The sequence below is a fragment of the Grampus griseus genome, assembly GCF_964374135.1.
Source record: "Grampus griseus genome assembly, chromosome: 1".
Classification (NCBI taxonomy): Eukaryota; Metazoa; Chordata; class Mammalia; order Artiodactyla; family Delphinidae; genus Grampus; species Grampus griseus.
Genome location: NC_139017.1, coordinates 14,047,807 through 14,060,508, shown reverse-complemented (window position 1 = coordinate 14,060,508; position 12,702 = coordinate 14,047,807). Strand labels below are relative to the sequence as shown.

Genomic DNA, 12,702 nt, shown 5'->3' with positions numbered 1-12,702 from the left:
TTAATATTTTTTTGTATTTAATTTTTGAAAGTTTGATTAATATGTGTCTTGGCCTGTTTATCCTTTGATTTATCCTGTATGGGACTCTCTGTGCTTCTTGGACTTGATTAACTATTTCCTTTCCCATATTAGGGAAGTTTTCAACTATAATCTCTTGAAATATTTTCTCAGTCCCTTTCTTTTTCTCTTCTTCTTCTGGGACCCGTATAATTCTAATGGTGGTGCATTTCATGGTGTCCCAGAGGTCTCTGAGACTGTCCTCAATTCTTTTCATTATTTTTTCTTTATTCTGCTCTGCAATGGTTATTTCCACTATTTTATCTTCCAGGCACTTATCCGTTCTTCCGCCTCAGTTATTCTGCTATTGATCACTTCTAGAAAATTTTTAATTTCATTTATTGTGTTGTTAATCTCTGTTTGTTTGCTCTTTACTTCTTCTAGGTCCTTGTTAAACGTTTCTTGTATTTTCTCCATTCTATTTCCAAGATTTTCGATCATCTTTACTATCATTATTCTTTATTCTTTTCAGGTAGACTGTCTATTTCCTCTTCATTTGTTAACTCTGATCGGTTTTTATTTTGCTCCTTCATCTGTGGTGTGTTTTTCTGTCTTCTCATTTTGCTTAACTTACTGTGTTTGGGGTCTCCTTTTTGCAGGCTGCGGGTTTGTTGTTTCCATTGTTTTTGGTGTCTGTGCCCAGTGGCAAAGGTTGGTTCAGTGGGTTGTGTAGGCTTCCTGGTGGAGGGGACCAGTTCCTGTGTTCTGGTGGATGAGGCTGTATCTTGTCTTTCTGGTCAGCAGGTCCACGTCTGGTGGTGTGTTTTGGGCTGTCTGTGTACTTACTATGATTTTAGGCAGCCTCTGTGCTAATGGGTGGGTCTGTATTCCTGTCTTGCTAGTTGTTTGGCATAGGGTGTCTAGCACTGTAGCTTGCTGGTCATTGAGTGGAGCTGGGTCTTGACGTTGAGATGGAGATCTCTGGGAGATTTTCGCCGTTTGATATTACATGGAGCTGGGAGGTCTCTTGTGGACCAGTGTCCTGCACTTGGCTCTCCCACCTCAGAGGCACAGCCCTGACACCTGGCTGGAGCACCAAGAGCCTGTCATCCACAAGGCTCAGAATAAGAGGGAGAAAAAATAAGAGAGAAAGAAAGAAAAGAAAGAAAGGAAAAAAGAAAGAAAGAAAGAATAAAATAAAATAGTTATTAAAATACAAAATAAATAATTATTAAGAAAAAATGTTTTTAAGTAATAAAAACAATAAATAAATGGACAGACAGAACCCTAGGACAAATGGTAAAAGCAAAGCTATACAGACAAAATCACACATAGAAGCATACACATACACACTCACAAAAAGAGAAAAAGGGAAAAAATATGTATCGTTGCTCCCAAAGACCACATCCTCAATTTGGGTTGATTTGTTGTCTATTCAGATATTCCACAGATGCAGGTACATCAAGTTAATTGTGGAGATTTAATCCGCTGCTCCTGAGGCTGCTGGGAGAAATTTCTCTTTCTCTTTTTTTTGCACAGCTCCCGGGGTTCAGCTTTCTATTTGGTCCTGCCTCTGCGTGTAGGTCACCTGAGGGCGTCACTTCTTCACTCAGACAGGACGGGGTTAAAGGATCAGTTTGTTCAGAGGCTCTGGCTCACTCAGGCTGGGGGGAGGGTGGGGTACGGATGAGGGGCAAGCCTGTGGCGGCAGAGGCCGGTGTGTCGTTGCACCAGCCTGAGGCGTGCCGTGCGTTCTCCCAGAAAGTTTTCCCTGGATCCCGGGACCCTGGCAGTGGCGGGCTGCACAGGCTCCCGGGAGAGGAGGTGTGGATAGTGACCTGTGCTTGCACACAGGCTTCTTGGTGGTGGCAGCAGCAGGCTTGGTGTGTCACGTCCGTCTTTGGTGTCCGCACTGATAGCCACAGCTTGCGCCCGTCTCTGGAGCTCCTTTAAGCAGTGCTCTTAATCCCCTCTCCTTGCGCACCAGGAAACAAAGAGGCAAGAAAAAGTCTCTTGCCTCTTCGGCAGCTCCAAACTTTTTCCCGGACTCCCTCCCGGCTAGCTGTGGTGCACTAGCCCCTTCAGGCTGTGTTCATGCAGCCAACCCCAGTCCTCTCCCTGGGATCCGACCTCCTAAGCGCAAGTCTCAGCTCCCAGCCCCCTCCCGCCCCAGCGGGTGAGCAGACAAGCCTCTCGGGCTGGTGAGTGCTGGTCGCATTGATCCTCTGTGCGGGAGTCTCTCCGCTTTGCTCTCCGCATCCCTGTGGCTGTGCTCTCCTCCGTGGCTCCAAAGCTCCCCCCTCTGCCACCCGCAGTCTCCGCCCGCGAAGGGGCTTCTAGTGTGTGGAAACTTTCCCTCCTTCATGGCTCCCTCCCAGAGCTGCAGATCCTGTCCCTATTTTGTCTCTGTTTTTTCTTTTTTCTTTTACCCTACCCAGGTACGTGGGGAGTTTCTTGCCTTTTGGGATGTCTCAGGTCTTCTGCCAGCGTTCAGTGCGTGTTATGTAGGAGTTGTTCCACATGTAGATGTATTTCTGTTGTATTTGTGGGGAGGAAGTTGATTTCCACGTCTTACGCTTCCGCCATCTTGAAGCTCCTCCCTGCTGTGTTGGGTCTTCGGTGCTGCAAGTGGGCTTTCTCTAGTTGCGGTGAGCAGGGACTACTCGTCGTTGCAGTGCATGGGCTGCTCATTTCGGTGTCTTCTGTTGTTGTAGAGCACGGTCTCTGTTTGCGGACTTCAGGAGTTTTGGCACATGGGCTCAGTAGTTGTGGCTTGCAGGCTGTAGAGTGCAGGCTCAGTAGTTGTGGCGCACGGGCTTAGTTGGTTCGCCACATGTGGGATCTTCTGGGACCAGGGCTTTAACCCATGTCCCCTGCATTGGCAGGCAGATGCTTAACCACTGCACACCAGGGAAGTCCCTTAAACTGTCCTCATTTCTTTTCATTCGTTTTTCTTTATTCTGTTCTACAGCAGTGATTTCCACTATTCTGCCTTTGAGCTCACGTATCCAATCTTCTGCCTCATTCATTCTGCTATTGATTCTTTCTACTGTATTTTTCATTTCAGTTATTGTATGTTCAACTTTGTTCTTTAGATCTTCTAGTTCTTTGTTAAGCATTTCTTGTAACTTCTCAGTCTGTTCCTCCATTTTTTTCTGAGATCTTTACTGTCATTACTCTGAAGTCTTTTTTTGGATAGATTGACTAGCTCCACTTCACTTAGTTGTTCTTCTGGAGTTTTATTTTGTTCCTTCGTCTGGAACATATTCCTCTGCCATCCTATTTTGTCTCACTTTCTGTGTTTGCAGTCCCACAAGCTGCAGGATTGTAGTTTCTCTTGCTTCTGGTGTCTGTCCCCTGGTGAGTGAGGCTGGTCTAAGAGGCTTGGGCAGGCTTCCTGGTGGGAGAGACTGGTGCCAGCCTACTGGTGGCTGGAGCTGGGTCTTGTCCCTCTGTTGGGCAGGGCCATATCAACAGGTGTGTTTAGAGGTGGCTGTGGACTGAGGAAGACTTTAAACAGCTTGTGTGCTGACGGGTGAGGCTGTGTTCCTGCCCTGTTGGTTGTTTGGCCTGAGGCGACCCAGCACTGGAACATGCAGGCTGTTGGGTGTGGCCAGTTCTTGGCATCAAAATGGAGACCTGCAGACAGCTCATACCAATTAGTGCTCCCCAGTACCTTGACACCAGTATCCTTGTCCCTGCAGTGAGACACAGTTACCCCCCTACCTCTCCAGGAGACCCTCCCAGACCAACAGGTAGGTCTGACCCAGGCTTCTGTGAAGTCACTGCTTTTTCCCTGGGTCCCAGGGTGCACAAGACCTTGTGTGTGCCCTCCAAGAGTGGAGCTTATGGTTTCTCCAGTCCTATGGAGTTCCTGCGATCAAGTCCCATTGGCCTTCAAAATCAAGTGCTCTGGGGGCTGCTCCTCCTGAAGCCAAACCCCCAGACTGGGCAGCATGACGTAGGCTCAGAACTCTCATTCCTGTAGGAGACCCTCTGTGATACAATTATTTTCCAGTTGTGTGTTGCCCACCTGGCAGGTATGTATGGGATTTGATTGTATCGTGAATGCACCCCTCCTACCATTTCATTGTGTCTTCTTCTTTGTCTTTGTACATAGAATATCTCTTAGGTTCCGGTCTTTTTTGTCGATGGTTGTTCAGCAGTTAGTTGTGATTTTGGTGTTTTCTTGAGAAGAAGTGAACTCAGGTCCTTCTACTCTGCCATCTTGTCCTCCAGCCAGGCATCTATTTCATTCTTTTCTATGGCTCAGTAATATTCCATTGTATAAATATACCACATCTCCCTTATCCATAAATCTATCAATCTGTCAGTGGATGTTTAGGTTGTTTCCATGTCTTGGTTATTGTGAATAGTGCTGCTATGAACATAGGGGTGCATGTATCTTTTTGAATTATAATTTTGTCTGGATATATGTCCAGGAGTGAGATTGCTGGATCATATAGCAACTCTATTTTTAGTTTTTTGAGGAACCTCCATACTGTTTTCCGTATTGGCTGCACCAATTGACATTCCCACCAACAGTGTAGGAGGGTTCCCTTTTCTCCACAACCCCCTCCAGCATTTGTTATTTGTAGAATTTTTAATGATGCCCATTCTGATTGGTGTGAGGTGGTACCTTGTTGTAGTTTTGATTTGATTTCTCTAATAATTAGCAATGATGAGCATCTTTTCATGTGCCTGTTGACCATCTGTATGTCTTCTTTGGAGAAATGTATATTTAGGTATTTTGCCCATTTTTTAATTGTGTTGTTTGTTTGTTTTGTTGTTATTGAGTTGTATGAGCTGTTTGTATATTTCAAAAATTAAGCCCTTTATTGGTCACATCATTTGCAAATATTTTCTTGCAGTCTGTAGATTCTCTTCATTTGGTTTATGGTTTCCTTTTCTGTCAAAAGCTGATAAGTTTGATTACGTCCCACTTGTTTATTTTTGTTTTTATTTTTATTGCCTTGGGAGACTGACCTACGAAAATGGTATGATTTATATCAGAGACTGTTTTGCCTATGTTCTTTTCTAAGAGTTTTATGATGTCATGTCTTATATTTGTCTTTAAGTCATTTTGAGTTTATTTTTGTGCATGGTGTGAAGGTATGTTCTAACTTCATTGGTTTGCATGTGGCTGTCCAACTCTCCCAACACCACTTACTGTAGAGACTTTCTTTTCCCCATTGTATGTTCTTTCCTCGTTTGTTGATAATTAATTGTCCGTAAGTGTGTGAGTTTATTTCAGAGCTCTTCTATTCCATTGATCCATGTGTCTTTTTTCTGCCAATACCACACTGTTTTGATAACTGTAGCTTTGCAATATTGTCTGAAGTCTTGGAGGGTTATGCCTCCTGCTTTGTTCTTTTCCCTGAGAATTGCTTTGGCAATTCTGGGTCTTTTTAGGTTCCATATAAATTTTAGTGTAATTTGTTCTAGTTCTGTGAAAAATGTCATGGATAATTTGATAGGGGTCACATTAAATCTATAGATTGCTTTGGATAGTGTGGCCATTTTAACACTATTAATTCTTCCCAGCCAAGAGCATGGGATATCTTTCCATTTCTTTTTATCATCTTCAGTTTCCTTTATTGATGTTTTGTAGTTCTCAGCATATAAGTATTTTCACCTTGTTGGTGAGTTTTATTCCTAAGTATTTTATTTTATTTTTTGATGCAACTTTAAAGGGTATTGTTTGTCTACATTCCCTTTCTGATATTTCATTGTTTGTATAAAGAAATGCAACGAATTTCTGTATGTTAATCTTGTATCCTGCTACTTTGCTGAATTTATCATTTCCAGTAGTTTTTGTGTGGAGTCTTTAGGGTTTTCTCTATGTAGTATTATGTCATCTGCATATAATGACAATTTTACCTCTTCCCTACCAATCTGAACACATTTTATTTCTTTTTCTTGTCTAATTGTTGTGGCTAGGACTTCCAATACTATGCTGAATAGAAGTGTTGACCATGGGCATCCTTGTCTTGTTCCAGATTTTAGCAGGAACGCTTTCAGCTTTTCACCATTGAGTATTATGTTGGCTATGGGTTTGTCATAAATAGCTTTTATTATGTTGAGATATGTTCCCTCTCTATCCACTTTTGTAAGGGTTCTTATCATGAATCGATGGTGAATTTTATCAAATGCTTTTTCTGCATCTACTGAGATGATCATGTGGTGTTTGTCTTATTTTTTGATGTGGTGCATTACATTGATTGATTTACATATGTCAAACCATCATTGTGACCCTGGGATGAATCCAAGTTGGTTGTGGTGTATGATCTTTTTTATGTATTGTTCTATTTGGTTTGCTAATATTTTGTTGAGAATTTTTGCGTCTATAGTCATCAAAGATATTGGCTTGTAATTTTCTTTTTTGGTGGTGTCTATCTCGTTTTGGTATCAGGGTGATGGTGACTTCATGGAATGTCTTTGGGAGTGTTCTCTCCTCTTCAGTCTTTTGGAAGAGTTTGAGAAGGATTGGTGTAAGTTCTTTGTATGTTTGGTAGAATTTGCCTGTGAAGCCATCTGGTCCTGGACTTTTGTTTGTAGGGAGTATTTTTATTACAAATTCTATTTCATTTCTAGTGACTGGTCTTTTCAAGTTATCTATTTCTTCTTCATTCATTTTTGGTGGACTCTATGTTTCTAGAAACTTGTCCATTTCTACTAGGTTGCCGAATTTGTTGGCATATAATTGTTCATAGTATTCTCTTATGGTTTTTTGTGTCTCTGCAGTATCAGTTGTACTTTCTCCTCTTTCCTTTCTTATTTTATTTGAGTCTTCTCTCTTTTCTTCTTGGTGAGCCTAGCCAGAGGTTTGTCAATTATGTTTATCCTTTCAAAGAACCAGCTCTTGGTTTTATTGATTTTTTTCTATTGTTCTTTTTTAAATCTCTATTTATTTCCTCTCTGATCTTTATTACTTCCTTCTTTCTGCTGACTTTAGGTTTTGTTTATTCTTTTTTTCTTTTCTAATTCTTTTAGGTGATGGGTTAGGCTTTTTTCAACTTTTCTTGTTTTATGAGGAAGGCCTGTATCACTATGAACTTCTCTCTAAGAACTTCTTTTGATGCATCCCATAGATTTTGCATAGTTGTGTTTTCATTGTCATTTGCCTCAAGGTATTTTTAAATTTTTTCTTTGTTTTCATTGTTGGCCCATTGGCTTTTTAATAGCATGTTGTTTAGTCTTCATGTAATTGTTTTTCTTTTTTCCTAATTTCTTTTTCTGTGGTTGATTTCTAGTTTCATGCCATTGTGGTCAGAAAAGATGCTTGAAATAATTTCTATACTCTTAAATTTGTTGACTGTTTTGTGCCCTTGTATGTGGTCAATCCTAGGCAGTGTTCCATGTGCACTTGAAAAGAATGTGTATTCTACTTTTTTAAGATGTAATGTCCTGAAAATATCAATTAAGTCTAACTGTTCTATTGTATCATTTCAGAGCTCTGTTGCCTTATTGATTTTCTGTCTAAAAAATCTTTCCATTGATGTGAGTGAGGTGTTAAAAGTCTCCTACTATTATTGTATTCCCATCAGTTTCTCTCTTTATGTCTGTTAGTATTTGTTTTATGTATTTCGGTCCTCCTATACTGGGTGCATATATGTTGACAAGTGTAATATCCTCTTATATTGATCCCTTTACCATTATACAGTGTCCTTCTTTATCTTTCTTTTTAGACTTTGTTTTAATGTCTATTTTGTCTGATATGAGTATTGTGACCCCCACTTTCTTGTCATTTCTGTTTGCGTGAAATATCTTTTTGCATTCCCTCACTTTCCACCTGTGTGTGTCCTTTGCCCGAAAGTGGGTTTCTTGTAGGCAGCATATTGTAGGCTCTTGTTTTATATCCAATCTGCTACTCTATGTCTTTTGATTGGAGCATTTTTTCCATTGACATTTAAGATAACTATTGATATTTTATTGCCATTTTAAACCTTGTTTTCCCATTGATATTGTATTTCTCTTTGTCTCTTTCTTTTTCTTTTGTTTTTCCTTTTGTGGTTTGATGATTTTCTTTTGTATTATTCTTATGTTCTTTTTGGTTTTTGTGAATTCATTGTATGTTTTTTATTTCTAGTTACCTTGTTTTTCAAGTATATTAGCCTCTTCCTATATCTACTGATTTTAGACTGGTAGTCATATAGTCTCAAACACATTCTGGAAAAAAAAAATCTTCATTTTCATACTCTCCTCTCCCACATTTTATGATTTTGATGCCTTCTTTTACACCTTCATGTTCATCCTTTTTTCATCCTTTTGGTTATCATTGCTTTCACAGAAATTTTTTCTTTTAATATGTGTACTGGCTTATTTAAGTGATTTAGTTTCAAACAGATTTTCTGTTTCCTATAGATTCTTCTTTTCTATTTAGAGAAGACGTTTTGATATTTCCTTTAGGATAGGCTTAGTATTGCTGTATTTTTTTAGTTTTTGCTTGTTTGAGCAATTCTTTATCTCTACTTCTATTCCAAATGATAAGCTTGCAGGCTAGAGTATCCTAGGTTACGTATTTTTCCCTTTCAGGACTTTCAATATATCTTGCCACTCCCTTCTGGTCTGCAGCATTTCTGTAGAGGAAGCAGCTGATAGCCTTATGGAGGTTTGCTTGTAATTAACTCTTTGTTTTTCTCTTGCGCCTTTAGATATTTAGCAGGCCTCCTCTTTGCTCTGTGGTTGTCATTGCCCTGTCAGGGGCAGAGTCTGCTCCTGAGTTGTTGGAGTAGAAGCCCTCAGAATGGTTTCTGAGCTGCAGTGTGAGGTAGACAGGAGTGGAGTGTTCCCGCTGGGAGAGGGGCCACTGAGTCTTCCTTTGCGGGAGCTGTCTGCCAGGGAGTGTGCTCTGTGGTGTCACCTGTGCAGGCTCGCAAAGTACACTGTGGTTGGCACTGCCCTCGGCACCACCTCCACTGTGGGAATTCAGGCAGTTGTCCCTGTTGTCCCTCAGGCACTGTGTTCACAAAGCCACCAGCACAGATCCTTAGGTGCCGATCCACTGAAGTTGGGTACCAGGACCGCAGTAGTCACACACCTGGACCTGCCATAGGAGCTGTGGAAGCATCCCAGACCCCAGCCCCGCCTCCAAGCACATGTGACCGCAAAGCTCACAGCTGCTGAGGCCGGACTTGTCTGAGCCATGGGAGCACCCACTGTCCTGCTGCCAGAACTCGTAGAGGCAGCAGGGAGAAAGAGGCTGTTATGGCAGGCTTCACCCCTCCCTTCACACGCCCTTTAGCAATGGCACTTTGCCTCTATGGCAGGCCCAGGCTTCTTCTGTGTACACCCCAGTTGTGGCCCATACCACACTCCAGCCCCTTCAGGCTGTCTCCATGCTGCCAACCCCAGTCCTCTCCCCGGGTCTGTCCTCTGAAGCCTGAGTTTCAGCACCCAGCCCTGCACATACCAGTAGGCATGCATCTTGGGCTGGGGATTGCCCCAAGGTAGCACCAATCCTCTGTGCCCATCTCTCTCTGTTCTGCCTGCTGCCAACCAGTTGTTGTACTCTCTTCCGAGCCTCTGAAGCTCTCTTTCTGTCCCAGCTGATCTCCCCACCAGTGAAGGTGCTTCCTAGGATGTAGGAACGTTTCCTCTTTCACAGCTCCCTCCTAGAGGCGCAGGTCCATCCCAATTTCTTTTTTTTGTTTTGCCCTACGCAGTTTTGTGGAGTTCTTTCTTGCACTTCTGGGTGTCTGATATCTATTGCCCTAGTTCAGTAAGGTATTACATGAGCATTATTCTACATGTAGATGTATTTTTGATGTATTTGTGGGAGGAGGTGAGCTCCACGTCCTTCTATTCTGCCATCTTGATTCCTCCCTCCAAAGAATTTGTTTAAAAACGTTCCAAACGCTGATACCCCACTTTTGTTTTCAGTTTGACTCCGTGGCTGATGTATCTGATGTGTCAAGCAATGTTACCCTAAAAAGTTACACCATGCACTTTGAGGTACCTCTGTGTGCTGCATGAATGCACGATCTTTGCATGGTGTGTCGGTGGCACGGTGAAAAGCAGAACACTTCACTGATTGGTTAAATCAGCTAAATCAGAACCCTCAGATGTTTAGAGTAGCTACACTTCCTAATGGCACGTTCTAGATCCTAATCATAGAGTGCCTTTGTCTTTCTGATGTCTTTGTGTGTCCTCCTTATTTTGGAGGCTGGAATCCTATAACAAGGGGAACAATGTGGAATGAGAAAAGAGGGAGGGAGGAGTCAGGTTCCCTACATAAATCCAGGAATTTTAAAGTGAAATACAGTTGTGCTCACTTAGTGACTGACCATGAGAGAACATTGCTAATTTTGCTCTGGGGAAGGGCTGTTCTCAAGAAGGAGGCTCTGTGCTGACACCCATGAAGAGACTACCTTGCTAACCCGACCCCTCACCCTACTGCTTTGCGATGCAGCAGCCCTAGTCCACAGGGAATAATAGCCAAAGCACCAGTATGTGAACTCTTGGGGCACTAAGAATGCTGGCCATCTAACGTGGCCATCAGCTTATTATCTCACCTTTACCAAGAATCCAGGGGACACAGGATTCCAGATGAGCTAAGTTCCATAGGAGGAGATGGGGACAGCGCTCCCTTCACTGATGACATGTGACACATGATTTTCTATCCTACTTCAAGACTATTTTCTTTAGACCTTAGTCACCAACAGTAACTTTTTTTTCAGGGCTTAGCTGATACCAAAATCCCCCGGTCTGGGACACCTGTGAGTATTAGGAGCAACCGGAGCCTGTCTGTACTGCGCATCCCAAGTCAGAGCCAAGTCAGCCAGACCTATTCCCAAGGCGCTCTCCACCGCAGTGTCAGTCAGCTCATAGACATTCAAGACAAGAAGGTCTTGATTGACGACTCGCTGTGGGAAACCATCATGGGCCATGATAGCGGACTGGTGAGTCAATTTCCTTGTCCAGAGCCTTTGCTAAACATTCCAGAAGTATATTGATAAAGAGGTGGCATGGAGCTTCCTGTACCTCATTGAAGGATGGCCGCACGGCACTCAGTGCATCCCTCTGACCATTTACCCAATTATTTTGCAACAACTTGTTTACCTGCTTGATGAGCAGGGTAGAAACTTTGTCTTGTTCTTCTGGCGCACAATAGATGCTCAAAAAATAAACTCCTGCATAAGTGAATAGACAAACAGGCTCTACTTCCTTATCTGGGGCAGAACATGACTGAAAACATTGGAACTGGCCTAAAAGAGGCATAAAGTACAAGCACCTGTTTTACTAAAGAAAAAAAAAAAGAAAAGGAAGTGTGTTTTCCTTCTGGTTTATGGTTAGAGGAGAAAAAGAGTCTCTCAATAGGATCAATAGTTTCTTTCCAAGAAACTCAGAAAATTATGATAAATAAGGGCATTACTATTTATGAACTTTGTTTTTCATAATTTCAGTCCAGGGGGTACAAAAGAGTTAACGTCATCATTATGTAATATTTATTTTGAGCCCCTAGTGGCTGAGATGAATAAAGTCCTAGAGTTTTTAGCAACCGTCACACTTCATTGTGCCAACTACCTACATGTCTGAGGGAGTACCATTCCTTTGGAAAGTTGGATAATAAATAGATGGCCAACTAAGACCTTAGCCCCTCTGCTTACTCCTCTGAGCCAGAAGTCGTCACCTCCATTTCTTTCAACTGTCTGCTTCTGCATTTGGACTCTCACTCATCGCTCTCTCTCCCACTTCTCACTTTTCCTTCACTGAAAAGTTGATGACTTCCATGAAACCTTTCTTAACTTATGGCAAAGAATAAAGCAAGTTTCCTGGCTCCAGGTTCCAATCACAACAAAAACTAAAATTTACAGTCCTTCTGGTTTGCTTAGAATGATGATAAATAATAAGCATTTAAAAATCATGGGGCTGTTTGAAGTTGTTACAACTATTGAATTCCATGATTCCATTTTGGATCTAAAGTTTCTAAATATCAGGAATAATTATATTAGGTTGAAACATAATTGATCATATTTGACATGCAAAATGGTAGTTTCATATAGTTCAACATAATACATTGAGGGCTTAGATGAATGTGTGCCCTTACCCAAGAACACACAGCTTGTAATTTTTTTGTGGAATTGGGATCTTAGAAACATTGTCTGATTACACTGCCCCCATTCTTCACTATTATACTATATTGCCATTTTGCTTACTTTTGACCATACTGGTAATAGGCAGTCTGCAAAGTGATTCAGTGAAAGCTTTTCAAGATGCCCATACTCGGCAAATTATCTGTTCATTATAACATTATAATCAATATTACTAGCCCTATCCAATAAATATAAAATAAAGTAAGAGAGTGAGACACAGTGGAGCATAACAGCTTGCATTCTGGCTCTTCTGTTTAATTTTGAACGAAATCATATAAAATGTCCCCACTTTACAGATGAGGAAACTGAGGCTTGAAAGGTTAAGATATGGTACAATGTAACGCTCAAATGATATATTAATACATTTTGCATAAGACTATTGCCAGCAACATCCTAACCAGTGATGATTGGTGTCTTTTTCAGTATGTGGATGAAGAGGACCTGATGAATGCCATCAAGGGTTTCAGCTCTATGACTAAGGAACACACCACATTCACCGACACCCACCTGTAAAGGATGGAAACCTGTAAGATATAAAGCTGGATGAGGGCTCCACACCCCATCCCCACTGGGTTATCACACATCATAAATGCTAAAAAGCCATTGCTTG

At 41.8% G+C, this 12,702-nt stretch overlaps 1 protein-coding gene across 1 annotated transcript in view; it reads left to right on the top strand.

Moving 5' to 3' along the window:
- Positions 1-12,635, top strand: part of USH2A (usherin) — a gene marked incomplete at its 5' end in the record, with an annotated part of 770,156 nt that extends 757,521 nt beyond the window's left edge. Inside the window, 2 exons of the mRNA XM_082666701.1 lie at positions 10,677-10,898; positions 12,516-12,635. Of these exons, the coding sequence (XP_082522827.1) occupies positions 10,677-10,898; positions 12,516-12,605 (312 nt within the window). The 3' untranslated portion in view covers positions 12,606-12,635. The remainder of the gene's footprint in view (positions 1-10,676; positions 10,899-12,515) is intronic.
- Between the last annotated feature and the right edge of the window lie 67 nt (positions 12,636-12,702).